General features: G+C 43.4%; 1 protein-coding gene across 1 annotated transcript in view; it reads right to left on the bottom strand.

The window, feature by feature from the left end:
• LOC134340289 (plexin domain-containing protein 1-like) overlaps positions 1-22,003 on the bottom strand; it is a 536,023-nt gene that overhangs the window by 219,292 nt on the left and 294,728 nt on the right. Inside the window, exons 6-7 of the mRNA XM_063037340.1 lie at positions 17,260-17,378; positions 7,920-8,019 (exon numbers count right to left, since the gene is read on the bottom strand). Of these exons, the coding sequence (XP_062893410.1) occupies positions 7,920-8,019; positions 17,260-17,378 (219 nt within the window). The remainder of the gene's footprint in view (positions 1-7,919; positions 8,020-17,259; positions 17,379-22,003) is intronic.

The raw sequence follows: 22,003 nt of genomic DNA, 5'->3' as shown, positions 1-22,003 counted from the left end.
AGCAATAGCAATGTTGGCAGTGATGTGGACTTGGGACAAAGGACAACAAAAGTCTAGGCCTCTGCTTTGCACTCAAAGGCCAGCAATGTGGATGGGTGACAAAGGATATCAGTGGATGTTGAGCTGTCCCAGGTCACTGGGTCTCAGGATCAGAAGTCCGTTCAAGCAGAAGGCATGAGGTCAGGTCAGTCAGCATGCCTGGAGTTCAAGGTCCTGTGATCAGCTAGTCCAGCGAAGGTACAGTGGTAAATTGTTGACCCAGAATGTCGGGTGGGATCACACTCTGTCGCCTCCGCCCCATCGTGTCAGATCTATGGTAACACCCACCCACTTTCTATGTCTGTGCAGCTCCTAACGTTCTCCCATTGTTGATGCCATGGCTTTTTACAATGCACAGTGGTTGGAGCGAAAGGACAAGAGGTGGAACATAAGGCCCTACCCACTACCTTGATGTCTTCCGGACTGTTTGGTGAAGTTCTACCATGACCTGGTTATTTGCAGCATGTTCTCTCAGTGAACTCTACTGATGCCAGCCTCCACTTCAATGCTCAGAATATAGAGCATCTCCTTCACAGACAGAAAATATCGATCTCTATAAGGTATCGATTACAATTTAACTGAATGTGAATCTACCCTTCAGACATAGTGAGACTTTATTACCAGATCTTCAATCCAGCCCTTTGAATTGATTCCAGTAACTTAACCATAATGATTCTGTGTTCCTGATGCTCATGACTAGTGAGGTAGGGTAAACAGAGAGAATTTATCTTCCATCACCTATAACCATCAATTGAAGGACCAAAGGCATAAGTAAAAGCTATTGTGGAAAAGATACCAGATAATAACATTTTTACCTCAGAGAGTTCTGCTGATGTGATGAACTTATCAGTGCCTGTCCAAGAGAATTGGAACTACACTTCAGACAATAATTTACAGGGCTGTGGGAAAAGAGGGGTGAAACAGTTGGATGTGAGTTCTCAACCAGGAGCTGTCGTAAATTTGATGGGCTGAATGGACCCCTCCTGTGCCACAACAATTCTGTGGTCCCATGATGTTATTCCAGAATTTATAGCGGTTTCTCAGGATTTATAAAGGGATCTTGATCAGCTGGATAATTGGGCCAAGGAATGGCAAATGGAGTTGAATTGGGAAAAGTGTGAGGTGTTGCATTTTGGGAAGACAAATGAAGGTAGGACTTTCACAGTGAATGATAAGGCCCTGTCAAGTGCTGTAGAAAAGAGGGACCAAGGAGTACAAGTGTATTGTTCCCTGAAAATAATGTTGAAGGCAGTTTGGGGGGGTGGGTGGGAGGTGAGGAGAAAGCTCTTGGCCTTTGGATTTTATCAATCAGGGCAAGGCATATGGATGCTATTTTGCAGTTGTACAAGATGTTGATGAGGCTGCATGTGGAATATTTTAAACATAAGATATTCTGCAGATGCTGGAAATCCAGAATAACACATATAAAACTCTGGAAGAATTCAGCAAATCAGGCAACATCTATGGAAAGGAATAAACAGTCACCATTTAGAGCCGAGATCCTTCATCAGGATTGATATATTTTGTTACTAACATTTAAAAGACATGGATAGGAAAAATTTAGAAGTGTTCCCAACCCAACTTGGACCCCCTTGGTTAATGGTAGGTTTCCAAGGCATAAAAAAAGGTTGGGAATCCCTAGTTTAGAGGGATATGGGCCATATGTGGGCAAAAGTGCAAGTGTCCACTTTTGGGTCCCTGTATGGTGGGAAGGGAAAACGTGAAAGGGACCAGTGTTGCATCTTCCACAATTGACATTTGTTGGTCCTTTGTTGAGATGTACAAATAAAGGCAACACATAAAAGGTAATAGTCACGTCATCAGGATACAAAGATATCTTATAATTTATCTGCACATCAGAACGTAAGATATAGGAGCAGAAGTAGGCCATTCGGACCATCGATTCTGCTCCGCCATTCAATCATGGGCTGATTCAATTCTTCCAGTCATCTCCACCCCACTGCTTTCACCCCATACCCTTTGATGCCCTGGCTAATCAAGTACCTATCTATCTCTGCCTTAAATGCACCCAATGACTTGGTCTCTACAGTCACGCATGGCAACAAATTCCACAGATTTACCACCCTCTGACTAAAGTAATTTATCTGCATCTCTGTTCTAAATGGACACTCTTCAATCCTGAATTCTTGCCCTCTTCTCTTTGACTCCCTACCATGGGATATAACTTTGCCAAATCTAATCTGTTCAGGCCTTTTAATATTCGGAATGTTTCTATGAGATTCCCCCCTCATTCTCTTGAATTCCAGGGAATACAGCCCAAGAGCTGCCAGACGTAACCCTTTCATTCCTGGAATCATTCTCGTGAATCTTCTCTGAACCCTCTCCAATGTCAGTATATCCTTTTTAAAATAAGAAGCCCAAAACTGCACACAATACTCCAAGTGTGGTCCCATGAGTGCCTTATAGAGCCTCAACATCACATCCCTGTTCTTATATTTGTGACGAATACACATAGATAAGATGTTAGCTGTCCTGTGTGATCAGCAGTTGGTCTGCCACCTGTCTTCAAGAGATAGATAAGGGACACAATGAAACAGCACCTGGAGATGTGTAGAGAGCTGTCTGGAGCGGCTCCCCTTTTGAACCCTGAACTGTTTGAAGTGATGGACAGGCGATACCCCAGCAGGGGGATAAAAAGGGACCGGTTCGCTAAGGCAGGACACACACGCCACCCGAGGTAACGAGACCCTGGAAGCGGTACGCCTCTCACGAGTCGGTGGGAAGTATCAGACAACGGCCAGGGTGGAAAGGTACGATCAGCGGGAACCCGGTGTGTGTCCGCCCTTGCCTGGGTGCCGGGTTCACTGCAGAGGATCGACCGCATCTGGAGGAGGGGTCACAGTCGGTGACCTCAGGTGACGTCACCAAGGACCTGCCCAAAAGCTGCTTGTGAGCCATATCGCCGGTCTGTGAGTGAAGCCGCGTCTGAATGATCAGTTGTTCCTGTTCCCTCTCTCTCCCTCCCCCCACGTTGTCCATCGCCATGGCAACGATTTCTGCGAACTGAACTACTAAACTGGACTGAACTTTGAGTCACTTTGAAATTTGGTCATTTTATCCCTAGACAACGATAGAGCTTGATTGATGCTGTTATCTTAATTCTGTGCACATGTGTGTTTATCATTGCTGAACTGTTGCATTTATTATCCTTTCGATTACTGTATTGCTTGTTTCTTTAATAAAACTTTCTTAGTTCTAGTACTCCAGATTCCAACTGAGTGATCCATTTCTGCTGGTTTGGCAACCCAGTTACGGGGTACGTAACATATTCTATACCTCTAGAAATGAATGCCAAGAGTGCATTTGCCTTCTTCACCACCGACTCAAACTGGAGGTTAACCTTTAGGGTATCTTGCACAAGGACTCCCAAGTCCCTTTGCATCTCTGCATTTTGAATTCTCTCCACATCTAAATAATAGTCTTCCGGTTTATTTCTTCCACCAAAGTGCATAACCATACACTTTCCAACATTGTATTTCATTTGCCACTTCTTTGCCCATTCCCCTAAACTATCTAAGTCTCTCTGCAGGCTCTCTGTTTGCTCAACACTACCCACTCCTCCATCTATCTTGGTATCATCAGCAAATGTAGCCACAAATCCATTAATCCCATAGTCTAAATCATTGACGTGCATCGTAAAAAGCAGCGGTCCCAACACTGACCCCTGTGGAACTCCACTGGTAACCGGCAGCTAGCTAGAATAGGATCCCTTTATCCCCACTTTCTGTTTTCTGCCAATCAGCCAATGCTCCACCCACGCTAGTAACTTCCCTGTAATTCCATGGGCTCTTCTAAATAGCCTTATGTGCGGCACCTTGTCAAAGGCCTTCTGAACATCCAAGCACACTACATCTACTACATCTCCTTTCTCTACCCTGCTTGTAATTTCCTTTAAACATTGCAGTAGGTTAGTCAGGCAGGATCTTCCTTTAAGGAAACCATGCTGGCTTTGGCATATCTCGTCATGTGCCCCCAGGTACTCCATAATCTCATCCCTAACAATCAATTCCAACAACTTCCCAACCACTGATGTCAGGCTAACAGGTCTATAGTTTCCTTTCTGCTGCCTCCCACCCTTCTTAAATAGCGGGTAACATTTGCAATTTTCCAGTCATCTGGAACAATGCCAGAATCTATTGATTCTTGAAAGATCATTGTTAATGCCTCTGCATTCTCTCCAGCTGCTTCCTTCAGAACCCAAGGGTGCATTCTATCAGGTCCAGGAGATTTATCTACCCTCAGACCATTAAACTTCCTGAGCACCTTCTCAGTTGTAATTTTCACTGCACCTACTTCACTTCCCTGACATCTCTGCATCTCTGATTACAATATCTCCAGCGTCATTTTCTATTGGTCCTATATCTACCCTCAACTCTCTTTTACCCTTTATATACTTAAAAAAGCTTTTAGTATCTTCTTTGATATTAGTCGCCAGCTTCTTTTCATAATTCATCTTTTCCTTCCTAATGACCTTCTTAGTTTCCTTCTGCATGTTTTTAAAAGCTTCCCAATCCTCTATCTTCCCACTAGCTTTGGCTTCCTTGTATGCCCTCTTTTGCTTTTACTTTGGCTCTGACTTCACTTGTCAGCCACAGTAATGTCCATCTTCCATTTGAAAATTTCTTCTTATTTGGAATATATCTGTCTTGCACTTCCCTCATTTTTTGCAGAAACTCCAGCCATTGCTGCTCTGCTGTCCTTCCTGCTAGTGTCCTTTTCCAGTCAACTTTGGCCTGTTCCCCTCTCATGCCATTGTAATTTTCTTTATTCCATTGAAATACTGACACAAATTTCTCCCTCTCAAATTTCAAAGTGAACTCGATCACATTGTGATCATTATTCCCTAAGGGGTCCTTAACCTTAATCTCTCTTATCACCTCTGGATCATTGTACAACACCCAATCCAGCACAGTCAATCCCCCAATGGGCTCAACAACAAGCTGTTCTAAAAAGCCATTTGAATGCAGATCCATGGATAGCACTGCCACCATGTTATCTGTTCTTGCACAAAATCTGAGGACTGGTTATCTGAAATTGGAACAATGGAACAACCTTCCACATTAAAGGCACCTTCCAAACAAATGTTGCTTTTCACCCTCCCTGCTCAAAAAGTATAAAGTACTGACTCAAAACTCCCCCTCTGCATCTTCTGTGCAATTAGAGTCATAGTTTAGTCATACAGCACAGAAACAGGTCCTTTGGTCCACCTGGTTCATGTCTAGTCCCATCAACCCGCACCTGGATCATGGTGTTTCATTCTCATCCCTTCCATGTACTTAGACAAACTTCTTAAATGTTGCAACCAAACCCACATTCACCATTTCAGCTAACAGCTCGTTGCTTACTCTGAATGAAGAAGTTCCCCTTCGGGTTCCCCTTAAATATTTCACCTTTCACCATTAAACTATGACTTTCAGTTCTAGTCTCATCCAACTTCAGTGGAGAAAGCCCACTTGCACTTACCCTAACGATACCCAGCATAATTTTGTGTACCTCTATCAAATCTCTCTTCATTCTCCTACACCTATTCAATAAAGAACTAATCTACTCAACCTTTTGCTTTAACTCAGGTCATCAAGTCCCGGTAGCATCCTTATACACAGGGCCGGATTTAGTGGGGTCGGGGCCCCTGGGCTGGAGGCCCTGATGGGCCCCTGCTGACACCGTAAAATGCTGCTGTGCCAAGCAAAAAAAGGCAAGAACAAGAGCAAAGGTCGTACTGGTCTAAATATCAAAGCTGTGGACCAAGACATTGGTTTAGTACAATACGTAGGCTATAAACTTACAGGTCTTAAGAGGGAGGACAGAAAGTAATGCAGATTCTTAGTTTGAAGGACAGCACCTAAAGCACTCAAAAATAGACCTAGGCTTAATTGGCTTAGTAAAGCTATGAGGGAGACGAAGTATGATGTACCCAATCTTAAATCTTTATTTAGCTATTGTTGCACATATCATAGGCCTTATTTCTCAAACAATGCCAGAGCATTTTTATCTCGGTATTTTTCTCAACTGTGTGTTCTGAGAAAGTAAAATGGAAATGAGAGACAAAAAGGCCAAGAGAGATGGCACTATGGCAAACTAGGAAACTCGACAATACTCCAACAATCTTTTTGGAAAATGAGATCTAGCACATACTAACCTATTGCTGTGCTATGTGGCTTGCAGAGTAAAGACCACTTATTACTTACTAGGTTTGTAAACAATCAACTATTAGCCTACTGCCACAAAAACAGGAACAGCACTGATGCACAAGCCTAGATATTTACAAAGTCAGATGCTCATTTTTCAAAATTAAACCCTAGTTCTTCTGGATTTCTTCGCAGCAAAGTCCTTGATCAAATCACTAAAATCCAGTTTCCGAACAAAAGCACTTACAAGTGACATCAGAGGAAGATGACTCAGCCTGTCCTGTCCCATTGTGGATCTGAGCCTATGTAGTTGCCATTATCAGGCCTGCCAAATATGTCACTGGAGCCTCGGATAGCCAGACCCCTCTTGACCAAAAACTTCACAACCATCAGCACTCTTCTCAATACGTCGGTCCAGTAGACGCACTCTGACTGGAACTGTTTTTGCAGTTCTGTAACTATTCTTCCACTGTCAGACGCTAGTGTAACGTAGATCAGTATTGTTTTCCTGTGGTGTTCGCTATTTTCATGTTCTCCTGTGTGCTCAGCGGCATGTTTCCAGTCACTAAAGCCAGTTTCGAAGATGGACTGACAGTTACCATCACTGAAGATGCAGCATGCAAAACAAAACACACAGCCGGTGGAAGGGGAATATAAGAGCCATTGCCTTGATATGTACTCACCATTTACGAGCTTGCGTTTGAAGTGAAATTTGGAGAAAAAAATATCTCTGCTGTTCGTATACTCGTTCCGAAGCTTTGATATCCACATCCTTATTCTGGCAGGACTCCGGCCCTTTCTTAGCTCAGTACGCTCGGACTGAATCATCTAACGTTTCCTTTCCCCAGCGAGCAGGATCAGTGCCATAAGGATCCTCAGTAGCGGTAACGTTAACATTAATGGCGACCCGACTTGGTTGTTCAGAGGCCTCTGTGGTTGGGAATCCCAAAGTCATGCTCTCTGCCTCTTCAACGTTAGCTGCTGACTGTGGCAAGGATGGTGGTCCTGTGCTAACAATGGTGCTCGCATTAGCTGTTGAACAAGTCTCCATTTGTCCACTGGTCTCAGACTGTGACAAGAGCGATGGTACTGCTGCATCATCGAGAACAGGTTTAAAAAATTCTGTCAATTACAATGTCTTTTTTAATGCTTCTTTCTCACGGTCCTTTTTCTCTTGTTTCTTTTTTCTTTTCTGTGCTCCACTCTCATATTTTTTTGTCCGCCATGATGATAGCTACCTATTTTAGGCCCCTCTACAGCTCTGGCCCCTGGGCTGCAGCCCAGCCTAGCCCTGCCTAAAGTCCGGCCCTGCTTATTATATACTTCCATTATTATTGATTCTTACCTGTAGGTTGGTGACCAGAACTGTGCACATAACCCCAGATTAGGCCTCACCAACATCTTATACAACTTCAACATACCAACTGTACTCCTGTACTCTATACTTTGCCATGTTACAATACTATCTCCCTGTGTCACCACTTTCAAAGATTAATGGGTCTGTATTCCTTGATCCTTCTGTTCTGTCGCACTCCACAAATCTATCAAGTCTTCCTTCATTTTCCTGTGCTACACTCTTCTAATTAGTGCAACTTGCTGTATAGTGGGAAGGATGAGAGTGCTGGGGGAGTGATAAAACTTGTCCAGTATTTGGAGCATGAGGGAAAATCATATTGCTCTGTCATCCTCTCTCTTTTATCTATCTTTGGATTTGCTGGGAGGTCTACTTACCAGGAGCATGTGGTGCCACATGGTCTATCATGAAGGCATCAGACAATCCTACTTTGACAGGGTGCTGTGCTGAATTTATCTGAGTCACAGTTATTGGAACCTAGAGAACAGATTAAAGAGCAATGTTAACCTTCAATATTAATGCCATCTGTGCAGCTTGATAGGGAAACACCTTTTCTCCCCAGGTAAAACCATTGATCAGCTGAAGCTTTTTGACAACCTTCTGTTCCCATTAGATCCACTATCAAAGAGAAAAGGTGCATTTCTATAACATCTTGTAGGTTGGATGAAATACGAGAGGTGATTGATAAGTTTGTGGCCTAAGGTAGAAGGGGTCAATTTTAGAAAACCTAGCACATTTATTTTTCAACATAGTCCCCTGCTACATTTACACACTTAGTCCAGCGGTTGTGGAGCATACGGATCTTGGACCTCCAGAAAGTGTCCACAGCAGGGGTAATTGATAAATTTGTGGCCTAAGGTAGAAGGAGATGAGTTATTAACTTCAAACTTTCTGCATAATCACTCAAAGAGTTGAACTGCATGTGCATGTAACGAGAGCTGTATAACTCATCTCCTTCTATCTGCCACTTTTCAGCCCACTTTTTCAGCTGATGCAGATTTCTCAGCAAGCCATGATAGGCTTCATAGCTGTCCTCTACATCCTCAATCTTTCCCAAACACATTTGACAAACTCTATCTCATCTAGTCCTGTTATAGTATGGTATTCCATCTCAATATGCGGAAAGTTAAAATCATTACTGTAACAACCTTATGTTTCCTGCAACAGTTTGCAATCTCTCTATAAATTTGTTTCTCTAAATCCTGAGGACTGTTGGGAGGTCTGTAATATATCCCCCTTAACATGGTCATACCTTTCTTATTTCCCAGTTCCATCTATAATGCCTCACTAGATGAGTTCTCCAGTCTGTTCTGATGGTGCACTGCCGTGACATTTTCCCTGACTGGTAACACCACCCGTCCTCCTTTAATATCGCTGGCTCTGTCACATCTAAACCTATGGAATCACGGAATATTGAGCTACACTCACAACACGCTGGAGGAACTCAGCAGGTCGGGCAGCATCCATGGAAAAGATTGGTATTGAGCTGCCAGTCCTGCCCCTCCTGCAACCAAGTCTCACTAGTTGCTACAATATTATGATTCCAGGTGTTGATCCATCGCCCTGAGCTTATCCCCCTTTGCTACGATACTTCTTGTATGGAAATATACGCAGCTCAGGACACTAGTTGCATCATGCTCAACCTTTTGATTCCTGACTTTGTCTGAGATCTTAACAACATCTGTCTCCACAACCTGTCCACTATCTGTTCTGGCACTCTGGTTCTCATCCCCCTGCAACTCTAGTTTAAACCTTCCAGTGCAGCACTAGCAAACATTCCTGCTAATTTACAGAACAGCATGTTTAGGCCCAGAGCCATCAAAGGTTCCTCATACGTTAATACTTTCATTCCCGGAATCATTGTCGTGAGCCTCCTCTGCACCCTCTCCAATGCCAGTGCATCCTTTCTCAGATAAGGGAACCAAGACTACTCATATACTCCAAAACGCAAACACGAGAAAATCTGCAGATGCTGGAAATTCAAGCAACACACACAAAATGCTGGTGGAACGCAGCAGGCCAGGCAGCATCTATAGGAAGAAGCACAGTTGACGTTTCAGGCCGAGACCCTTCGTCAGGACTAACGAAGGGTCTCGACCCAAAACGTCGACTGTGCTTCTTCCTATGGATGCTGTCTGGCCTGCTGCGTTCCACCAGCATTTTGTGTGTGTTGCATATACTTGAAATGTGTTCTGACCAATGCTTTATAAAGCCTCAGCGTTACAATCTTGCTTTTATATTCTAGTGCTCTTAAAATGAATGCTAATACCGCAAACATGAAGAATTCTGCAGATGCTGGAAATTCAAGCAACACACATCAAAGTTGCTGGTGAACGCAGCAGGCCAGGCAGCATCTCTGGGAAGAGGTACAGTCGACGTTTCGGGCCGAGACCCTTTGTCAGGACCAACTGAAGGAAGAGCTAGTAAGAGATTTAAAAGTTGGAGGAGGAAGGGGAGATCCAAAATGATAGGAGAAGACAGGAGGGGGAGGGATGGAGCCAAGAGCTGGACAGGTGATTGGCAAAGGGGATATGAGAGGATCATGGGACAGGAGGCCCAGGGAGAAGGAAAAGGGGGAGGCGGGAAAAACCCAGAGGATGGGTGAGGGGTGTAGTCAAAGGGACAGAGGGAGAAAAAGGAGAGAGAGAGAAAGAATGTGTGTATAAAGATAAATAACAGATGGGGTATGAGGGGGAGGTGGGGCATTAGTAGAGGTTAGAAAAGTCAATGTTCATGCCATCAGGTTGGAGGCTACCCAGACAGAATATGAGTTGTTGTTCCTCCAACCTGAGTGTGGCTTCATCTTTACAGTAGAGGAGGCCGTGGATAGACATTTCAGAATGGGAATGGGATGTGGAATTAAAATGTGTGGCCACTGGGAGATCCTGCTCACAGCTATCTGGACTATTCCTCTTCTCACCCTGTCTCTTGCAAAAACGCCATCCCCCTCTCGCAATTCCTCCGTCTCCGCCGCATCTGCTCTCAGGATGAGGCTTTTCATTCTAGGACGAGGGAGATGTCTTCCTTTTTTAAAGAAAGGGGCTTCCCTTCCTCCACTATCAACTCTGCTCTCAAATGCATCTCCCCCATTTCAGGCACATCTGCTCTCACTCCATCCTCCCGCCGCCCCACTAGGAATAGGGTTCCCCTGGTCCTCACCTACCACCCAACCAGCCTCTGGGTCCAACATATTATTCTCCGTAACTTCCGCCACCTCCAACGGGATCCCACCACTAAGCACATCTTTCCCTCCCCCCCCCCTGCTTTCCGCAGGGATCGCTCCCTACGCAACTCCCTTGTCCATTCGTCCCCCCCATCCCTCCCACTGACCTCCCTCCTGGCACTTATCCGTGTAAGCGGAACAAGTGCTACACATGCCCTTACACTTCCTCCCTTACCACCATTCAGGGCCCCAAACAACACTTCACCTGTGAGTCGACTGGGGTGATATACTGCATCCGGTGCTCCCGATGCGGCCTTTTATATATTGGTGAGACCCGATGCAGACTGGGAGACCGCTTTGCTGAACATCTACGCTCTGTCCGCCAGAGATGCTGCCAGCAACTTTGATGTGAGTTGCTAATACCGCATTTGCTTTCCATACGGAGTTTATACATTTTCCCTGTGAAGATATGGAATTCTGCTGGGTTCACATATTTGCTGTTCTGTAAGTTAGCAACCATAACTTATTCCTTAGTCTAGGGATGAAGGAAAATACTCAAAAGGAATTTACAGGACATGTGAAGGGAAATAGTAAAGGGACAGGCGTTTTGTCCCACCATGTTGTGCAAACAAATTAAACTAGTAATTGAATAAGACCATAAGATAGAGTAGCAGAATTCGGCCAATTGGCCCATCGAGTCCGCTCTGCTATTTCATCATGGTTGATTCATTTTCCCTCTCAGCTCCAATATCCTGCCTTATCCCGGTAACCCTTCATGCCCTGACCAATCAAGAATCTGTCAACCTCTGCCTTAAGTATACATTAAGACTTGGCCTCCACAGCTGCCTGTGGCAATGAATTCCACAGACTCACTACTCTTTGGCTAAAGAAATTCCTCCTCATCTCCATTCTAAAATGATGCCCCTCTATTTTGAGGTTGTGTCCTCTGGTCTTAGACAGCCCAGCATAGGAAACATCCTCTCCACGTCCACTCTATCAAGGGCTTTTACCATTAGTTAGGCTTCAATTAGGTCATTCTTCATTCTCCTAAATTCCACTGAATACAGGCCCAGAGCCATCAAATGCTCTTCATATGACAAGCCATTTAATCTTGGAATCATTTTTGTGAACTTCCTTTGAACAGTCTCCAGTTTCAGCAAATCCTTTCTAAGACAAGGGCACAAACCTGCTCACAGTACTCCAAATGAGGTCTCACCAGTGCTTTATAAAATCCCAACATTACATCCATAGTCATAGTCATACTTTATTGATCCTGGGGAAAATTGATGTTCGTTACAGTTGCACCATAAATAATAAATAGTAATGGGACCATAAATAGTTAAATAGTAATATGTAAATTATGCCAGTAAATTATGAAATAAGTCCAGGACCAGCCTATTGGCTCAGGGTATCTGACCCTCCAAGGGAGGAGTTCTAAAGTTTGATGGCCTCAGGCAGGATTGACTTCCTATGACGCTCTGTGTTGCATCTCGGTGGAATGAGTCTCCGGCTGAATGTACTCCTGTGCCCACCCAGTACATTATGTAGTGGATGGGAGACATTGACCAAGATGGCATGCAACTTGGACAGCATCCTCTTTTCAGACACCACCGTGAGAGAGTCCAGTTCCATCCCCACAACATCACTGGCCTTACAAATGAGTTTGTTGATTCTGTTGGCGTCTGCTACCCTCAGCCTACTGCCCCAGCACACAACAGCAAACATGATCGCACTGGCCACCACAGACTCGTAGAACATCCTCAGCATCGTCCGGCAGATGTTAAAGGACCTCAGTCTCCTCAGGAAATAGAGACGGCTCTGACCCTTCTTGTAAACAGCCTCAGTGTTCTTTGACCAGTCCAGTTTATTGTCAATTTGTATCCCCAGGTATTTGTAATCCTCCACCATGTCCACACTGACCCCCTGGATGGAAACAGGGGTCACCAGTACCTTAGCTCTCCTCAGGTCTACCACCAGCTCCTTAGTCTTTTTCACATTAAGCTGCAGATAATTCTGCTCACACCATGTGACAAAGTTTCCTATACTAGCCCTGTACTCAGCCTCATCTCCCTTGCTGATGCATCCAACTATGGCAGAGTCATCTGAAAACTTCTGAAGATGACAAGACTCTGTGCAGTAGTTGAAGTCCGCGGTGTAAATGGTGAAGAGAAAGGGAGACAAGACAGTCCCCTGTGGAGCCCCAGTGCTGCTGATCACTCTGTCGGACACACAGTGTTGCAAGCACACGTACTGTGGTCTGCCAGTCAGGTAATCAAGAATCCATGACACCAGGAAAGCATCCACCTGCATCGCTGTCAGCTTCTCCCCCAGCAGAGCAGGGCGGATGGTGTTGAACGCACTGGAGAAGTCAAAAAATATGACCCTCACAGTGCTCGCTGGCTTGTCCAGGTGGGCGTAGACACGGTTCAGCAGGTAGACGATGTCTTTATATTCCAGTCCTCTTGAAATGAACACTAACATCACACTTACCTTCCTCACCACAGACTCAGCCTGCAAATTAACCTTTAGGGAATCCTGCACCTGGATTCCCAAGTCCCTTTGCACCTCAGATTTTTGTATTTTCTTTCCATTTAGAAAATAGTCAACCCTTTCATTTCTTCTACCAAAGTGCATGATCATACACTTCCCAACACCGTTTCTCATCTGCCACTTCTTTGCCCATTCTCCTAATCTGTCTAAGTCCTTCTTGTAGCCTCCCCATTTCCTCAAAACTATATGCCCCTCCATCTATCTTTATATCATCTGCAAACTTTTCAACAAAGCCATCAATTCTATCATCCCAATCATTGACATACTACGTAAAAAGAATCGGTCCCAACACAGACCCTTGTGGAACAGCACTAGTCACTGGCAGCCAGTCAGAAAAGGTTCCCTTATTCCCACTCTTTGCCTCCTGCCAATCAGCCACTGCTTTATCCATGCTAGAATCTTTCCTGTAACACCATGGGCTCATAACTTGTTAAGCAGTCTCATGTGAGGCACCTTGTCAAAGGCCTTCTGAAGATCAAAGTACACAACATTCACTGATTCTCCTTTGTCTATCCTGCTTGTTATTTCCTCAACGAGTTCCAACGGATTTGTCAGGCAGGATTTTCCCTTAAAGAAACCTTTTCTCTTAAAGCTGACTGTGGCTTATTTATTATGTGCCTTCAAGTACCCCGAAACCACATCCTTAAATCAAATCCAATATCTTCCCAAGCACTAAACTCAGACTAACTGGTCTATAACTTCCTTTCTTCTGCCTCCCTCCCTTCTTGAAGAGTGGAGTGATATTTGCAATTTTCCAATCCTCCTGAACCATCTCAGAATCTATTGATTCTTGATAGATTATTACTAATGTCTCTACAATCTCTTTAGCTTCCTCTTTCAGAACCCTGGATACAGCCCATTTAGTCCAGCTGATTTATTTTTCTTCAGATCTTTGTTTCCCCAGCACCTTCTCCCTAGTAATAGCAACTGCACTCATTTCTGTCCCCGATACTCTCAAACTTCCGCCATACTCTTAATGTCTTCCACAGTGAAGACTGATGCAAAATACTTATTTAGTTTGTATGCTATTTCCTTATCCCCCATTAATACTTCTCCAGCGTCATTTTCCAGCAATCCAGTATCTACTCTCGCTTCCCATTTTCTACATATATGTGTAAAAAAAACTTTTGGTATCCTCTTAAATATTATTGGCTAACTTTCCTTCATATTTCATCTCCCCTCCATGGCTTTTTTTTTAGTTGCTTTCCGTTGGTTTTCAAAACTTTCCTGATCCTGAAACTTCCCACTATTTTATGGTCTCTATATATGGCCCCTCTTTTATGTTGGCTTTGACTTCCCTTGTCAGCGTGCCTTTGACTTCCCACATCATCCTGCCTTTAGAGTTCTTCTTCTTTGGGATGTATCTATCCTGTGCTTTCTAAATTGCTCCCAGAAACTCCAGCCACTGCTGCACAGCTATCACCCCTGCTAGTGGCCCCTTCCAATCAACTCTACCATGCCTCTGTAATCCCTTTTACTCCACTGCAATACTAATACATCTGACGTTAGCATCTGAATTCTGTCATATTATAATCACTGCCTCCTTAGGGCTCCTTTACCTTAAGTTCCCTGATCAAATTTGGTTCATTACACAACACCCAATCCAAAATAGGCATTCCTTGAGTGGGCTCAACCGCAAGCTGCTCTAAAAAGCCATCTTGTAGCCATCTACAAATTCTTCCTTGAGATTCAGCACCAACCTGATTTTCCCAATCTACCTGTATATTGAAATCCCCATTGACTATCGTAACGTTTCCCTTTTGACATGCCTTTCCTATCTCTTGTTGCAATTTGTTTCCCACATCCTGGCTACTGTTTGTAGACCTGTATATAACTTCCACTAGAGTCCTTTTATCCTTGCAGTTTCTTTACTCCACCCACAAGGATTCTGCATCTTCCAATTCTCTGTCTCCTTTTTCTAAGGCTTTGATTTCATTTGTTCCCAACAGAGCCACCCAACATCTCTGCCTACCTGCCTGTCCTTTCGATACAACGTGTATCCTTGGAGGTTAAGCTCCCAACTATGACCTTCTTTCAGCAATTACTCAGTGATGCCCACAATGTCATACCTGCCAACTTCTGTCTGTGCTACAGAATCGTCTACCTTATCCCGTATACTGTGCATTCAAATATAACACCTTCAGTCCTGTATTCATTACGCTTTTTGATCCTGTTCCCCCTTTTCACTGCAACTCATTCGACTGACTGCAATTTTTCCCTATCATCTGCCTGTCCTTCCTCACTACACACTGCCTCTGCTCATAATCCTATCCTCACTCTGTTTCCCACTCCCCCTGCCAAATTAGTTTATGCCCTCCCCCAAAGCTCTAGCAAACCATAACGATATTGGTCCCCCTCTGGTTCAGGCGCGACCCATCCCTTTTGTGCAGGCCATACCTTCCCCAGAAGAGATCCCAATGATCCAAAAATCTGAAACATCTGCCCCCTACACCAGTTCCTTAGCCATACATTCATCTGCCAAATCATCCTATCCTGACCCTCACTGGTGTGTGGCACAGGCATCAACGTAGAGATCACTACCCTGGAGGTCCTGCTTTTCAGCTTACTACCTGTCCCACTAAATTCTTTCTTTAGGACCCTCTCGCTTTTCATTCCTATGTCATTGGTGCCAATGTGTACCAAGACTTCTGGTTGCTCATCCTCCCCCTTTAGAATGTCATCACCTGATCTGAGACGTCCCTGACCCTGGCACCTGGGAGGCAACATACCATCCGTGTGTCCCTTTCACATCCACGGCATCTCGTGTCTATTCTTCTAACGATGAACTCCTCTGTCATGACTGCAATCCTCTTCTCCCCCTTCCCTTCTGAGCCACAGAGTCAGAGACCCGGTCGCTGTGGCTCATCCTAGTAGGTTGCCCCCTCAACAGTATCCAAAATGGTATACTCATGATTGAGGGGAACAGCAACAATGGTACTCTGTACTGGCTGCCTATTTCCCTTCCCTCTCCTGACACAAAGCCTCCTCACTCTAACCCTGGTCCAGTCACACAATGGCTGCTCTAAAAAATCACCACTCCACTTGTCCCTGCTTTATTTTTATTTGCCCTTGCTAATGAATTGCCATTAAAAAAGCTAAAGTCCCATGAAAGCTCTTTTCTTAAATCTCTCTCTCCCCAACCCACATGAGGCTTGCGACCACGCTGCTGAAAAACAAACAGGATAGAGTGGCCACTGAGTGTGTACTGAGGTATAAAGAGACATGCTTCCACTCTGTTTCCCATCTCTGACTCTACCTATTCCATGAGCTGCTCCTCAAGTCAAGTTGTGTTTATTGTCATGTGCAGAAGTACAGTGAGGTACAATGAAAAACCTGCTTACCGTAGAATTACCTGCTCATAGGTTCAGACAACAGATAGAATATAAATTATTCATAGATCATGCAAGACAGTGAAGAGGAAAAAAGGACTGTATAGAGCAAGGCCTTCATTAAGAAAAGAAGATAGAATCACAAACAAGTCCATTGAAATACAAGAACTGGTCTTCCATTGCTGAGGTAGGTTAGGGTTGTGTAAGGCAGTTTAAGAAGTCAAGGCCTCGTGAGTATCAATTTGATTAATACACTCCACTATCTCTAAAACAGGAGTGCTGTGACTTAGCAACACACAAAATATACTTGGAACTCAGCAGGTCAGGCAGCATCTATGGAATGGAATGGTTTTGGGCTGATACCCTTCATCAGGACAGTAACCCTAATGAAGGGTCTTGACCTGAAATGCTGACTCTTTATTCCTTTCCATAGATGCGGCCTGGCCTGCTGAGCATTTTGCGTGTGCTACTCTGGATTTGCAGTATCTGCAGAATCTATTGTGTTTATATTATTACTTAGCCGCTGAGAGTAAAACTGCCCATGGCAGCCCAGGTATGGTTTCACCAAAACTCTGAAAAGTTACTGTGAGGTATTCTTCCCATTGTGTTTCTATAACCACAGCGGTCACCTCAGCCACTGGTGCTCCCCACCCCTGGGTAACTTTCCATACTCACGTCCTTGTAGCTGAACACGATTCTCCCTTCTTGACACAGCATGGTCTGGAAGGTGAAACTACCAACGTCCTCCCGGTCAGGCAGAAACACTTTATCCCACTGGACGACGAATGCTGTCCCTGAACAGTAAAGACAGGACCAGTGAGATGTGATGCAGAGACGCGTGGCAACTTGTGACAGTGCAGAGGAGAACCACGAAACCTAAAACCTACCCTGGTGGCAGTGGCATGAGTTATCAGGAATGTATTAAGTGATTTGGGTCACTTGCAAAATAAAACATTTTGGAATGGTTTTACTTTTGATTACTAAAAGACAAAGTGAAATTTGATTTGGAATGTTACCAATCATTACCCAAGAGAAGCAAAGGTATAAACTACTATCAGTTTATTTTTAAGCAGAACATTTCTTTACTCAGAGCTTTACTTACCTTCTTGAACAGACTTCCAAACAAAACCACGGAATTGTCTAAAATTGATGTTGGTATAATCAGAATGTGTTTGGATCTTTTTGGATAAAGAAATTGAAAAAAATCAAATACTTCTTCCTCATGAATCTTGTGATTAAGGGGAGTTGTTGCCAACATCTGCAGGATTCACAATATTACTATACAACTTCCATTGCTTTCTAGCAATTAATTTCAGGAAAAGGAGCTTTATTTTCATGTGTACAAGTATGGTGTAGTTCAGGTACCATACCTGTTTTTCCAGCAAGCTCCTGTGTTTTATTTCTCCTTGGTCCTACTTGGGCATAGTCAAGTTCTGCCATTCTCTAGAGAAGTATCTGCCCTTGAGTCCACCAGAAACATTACCACCCATCATCAAGGACCCCCACCATCCAGACAATGCTCTCTTCTTACCACTACCATCAGGCAGGAAATAAAGGAGCTTTAAGTCCCATGCCACCAGGTTCAGGAACAAACATCAGGCTCCTGAACCACCATGGATAACTTCATTCAACTCAACACTAATTCCACAACCTATGAACTCACTTTCAAGTTCTCTACAACTCATGTTCTCGGTAGTATTTATTTATTTATTTATTTATTTATTATTTTTTTATTTGCACAGTTGTCTTTTTTCCATATTGGTTGTTTGTCAGTCTTTGTGTGTAGTTTTTTGTTGATTCTAGTGTATTTCTTTGATCTACCGTGAATGTCTGCAAGAAAATGAATCTGAGGATAGCATATGGTGACATATACATACTTTGAACTTTGAACATATCGCTATTGTAATGGCAACAACCTGCACAAAATGTCCCAAAGGGCTGTGCATAAAGAGAATAGATGCTGGACCATGAAGATGTTAAAGACATAGAACATAGAACACTATAACACAGTACAGACCCTTTGGCTCTTGAAGTTGTGCTGACTTTTTAACCTACTCTAAGATCAATTGGACATTTCCCTCCTACATTTTTTCTATCATCTACTGTATGGGCCTATCTATGGGTTCTGTTAATGTCCCTAATCTATCTACCTTTATCCACACATTCACCACTCTCTGTAAAATACTTGCCACTGATTTTCCTCCAATCACCTTAAAATTATTTGCCCTGGTATTAGCCCCCTGGGAAAGAAATCTCTGGCTGTCCACATGATTATTGCCTCCAGTGTACAAGAATAAGGAAAAGTTCCCATAATTGTGCAGGGCACTGTTGAGACCACACCTGTAGTAGGGTATACAGTCCTTAATTCAGAAAGCACACTTGCATTGGGTGCTGTACAGAGAGGATTCGGTAGGTTGATTCCTGAAGTGAGAGGGCTGTTCTGTGAGGTTTGAGAAGAATGGCCCACTATTCTCTGGTGAATTTTGGGATATCTAGGTGACCTTACTGAGACAAAGACAATTCTAAGGAAGTTGTCAGGGTATCTGCAGTGAGGATACTTTCCCAGGTGGGAGCAGTCTTAAGAAAATAAGACCATAAGACGAGTCTGCCTTCTGCCTTCTCCCCCATAAACTTTGACATGCTTACTAATCAAGAACTTATCAACCTTTACTTTAAATCTAGAATGAACTCCACAGGTTCATCAACCTCTGGTTAAAGAATGTCCTCCTCATCTTTGTTCTAAAGGGACATTCTTGTCTTCTGAGGCTGTGCTCTAAGGTTCTAGACTTTAAGTTAAGGGACTAAACATATGATTAACGTGAAAAGGGCATTCCTTGATGTATATGAATTCCTGGAATCCTCTAATGCTAAGACATTAGCACACACTGAGCTGGGATAAGCAAATGTTGTGGCCATAGGGGAATGAGGGTTATGGGAAACAAGCTGGAATATGAAGCTTAGGTCAAGATCAGCTCTGCTATGGTCTAATTGAATACTGGATCAGGCTTGAGAGGCCGAGGAGCCTGTGCCTTATATTCCATGGAAGGAAATGGCATTAAAAATCCAATTAAACAGATTTGGCTTGAGGTTTATTTGGCAAAGGGAAGCAAGTTGGAGAGGTAGCGAGATTTATAGATTAAATTCTAGAGTAAGGCACAAGATGCATAATTACAGAGCAATGGCTAATGTTTTGAGAAAGGAGAACACAAAAGAAATCTGTATTTGGACAAGAAAAGTACTTGGCAATGAATGTTGGTTAATTAATTAATTTCAGTGGGATGAATTAAGATCTTATCCAAAGAGAGTTACAAGACCAAAAGATGGATTGTTTATTAAATCCCACATAGTTTTAATGTCTCTGCAACAATGGTGAATTTAATCTTTCCCCCTACTTTCCTTATTGTGCAGTATTTAAATCTCATGCTTGCCTGTAGACTTATAGAATGTGCCATTCTCCCTTTCTAAAGTAAGATTATTAAAGTTGTCTCTTTGAACTCTGAATGGCCAGAATCAATTAAACTTCACATGAATCTCAACATTTTACTTGGACACATCTCAAAATCAGAATTCCGCAACACTGGCTGTTAACTTTATGTCTAACAATAACTCTCATCATTTTTAAAATCCAAGTTATTATCAAACTCAATTGCAGAAACAGGGATAATTACACTCTGTGCTAATGAGTGTATGTTCGCAGTCTTTGGCTGCTGTAGCCACTTCAAGGTTTGACGTTATTGTGCATTCAGAGATGCTCTTCTCCACACCACTGCGGTAACATGTGGTTTTGTGAGTGACTGCCACCTTCCTGTAAGCTTGAAACAGTTTGGCTATTCTCCTCTGACCACTCTCATTAACAAGGTGTTCCCACCTTTAGAACTGATGCTCACTAGGTTTGTTTCTTTTTAAATTTATCATATTATTCTCTGTAAATTATAGTGACTGTTGTGCATGAAAAGCCCAGGATATCAGCAGTATCTGAGATACTCAAACCACCCCATCTGGCACCAACAATCATTCCATGGTCAAAGTTATTTGGATCACATTTCTTCCGCATTCCAATGTTTGGTCTGAATAATAACTGAACCTCTTGACCTTGTCTGCATACTTTTATGCAATGAGTTGCTGCCTCATGATTGGCTGATTAGATATTAGCATTAGTGAGCAGGTAAACAGGTGGCCACTGAGCGTATGTTCCAACAGGTAAAGTGTTGTAACTAAGCTGTGACTGGTCTGTTAAGATGAAAATATTCATAATTTACTGTTAGCTACATGGTGGGATCACTGGCACAGAAGTAAAGAGCACTGTTTAATCTAAAAGATCACAAGAAAAATAAAAATTTGGATGCGCTTCAATTCAATTTAACTTATCAACTATCAATTTAATTGCACCATTCTTTATAGTATATCCAGCTGCGTCTTAGATGTTGGATTCATGGACTTAGTATTGGCGTTCTGTTCATACCAACACTATGATAAGTAAACCCTGAGTTAAGGTCTGGCCTAAAGCTCCAGTGATATTCAATTTATTGTATTAACTTACACAGATGTAATGTCAAATTTGGGATAAGGCTCCAGGTATAGCTGCTTCAAAGCCATAGGAATCATGTAACATATGAGAATTCCTGGCTTGGAATCACTTTTGGGAATTGTCCTCTAATAACTGTAAGCACATACATGGGTTATTTAGCAAGGATAACAATACTGTCAACAAAGAGTTTGTACATTCTCCACATGGCCGTGTTGTTTTTTCCCACATACCAAAGATGTATGATTAGGGTTAGTGACTTGTGGGCACTGGGAGCATAGAGACACTTGTGAGCAGCCCAGCACAAATCTCACCGATTTAATTTGATGCAAATGACACATTTGCATCTACTGTGCTGAAGTGTTTTGAGGGGTTGGTTATGGCTAGAATTAACTCATGCCAGAGCAAGGTCCTGGACCCACTGTCAACTGCCTACCACCACAACAGGTCTATAGTGGATGCAATCTCACTGGCTGTCCATTCAGCCTTAGACCAACTAGAAAACAGCAATACCTATGTCAGGCTGCTGTTTATTGATTACAGCTCAGCATTCAACACTATCATCCTCTTAGTACTAATCATCTCTACAGATGTACAAGGAGAGCATTGTCATCTGGTATAGAGGCCCTAATGGATCGAAGAAGCTGCACAGGGTTATAGACTCAGCCAACCCCATCATGCAGGATATCTTCAAAAGCTAGTCCCTCAGGAAGATGGCATCCATCATTAAAGGCCTCCACCAACAAGGACATGCCCTCTTCTCATTACTACAACAGGGACGAAGTACAGTAGCCTGAGGGCACACACTCAGCGATTTTGAAACAGCTTCCTCACTATTTTGCTCTCTTTTCGCATGACTGTTTGGGTTATGAACAGTTCTCAGGGGCGGAACCC

Source organism: Mobula hypostoma, chromosome X1 (genome assembly GCF_963921235.1).
Source record: "Mobula hypostoma chromosome X1, sMobHyp1.1, whole genome shotgun sequence".
NCBI lineage: Eukaryota > Metazoa > Chordata > Chondrichthyes > Myliobatiformes > Myliobatidae > Mobula > Mobula hypostoma.
Note: the sequence above shows the minus strand (reverse complement) of the source record. Positions and strands in the feature narration are given on the sequence as shown.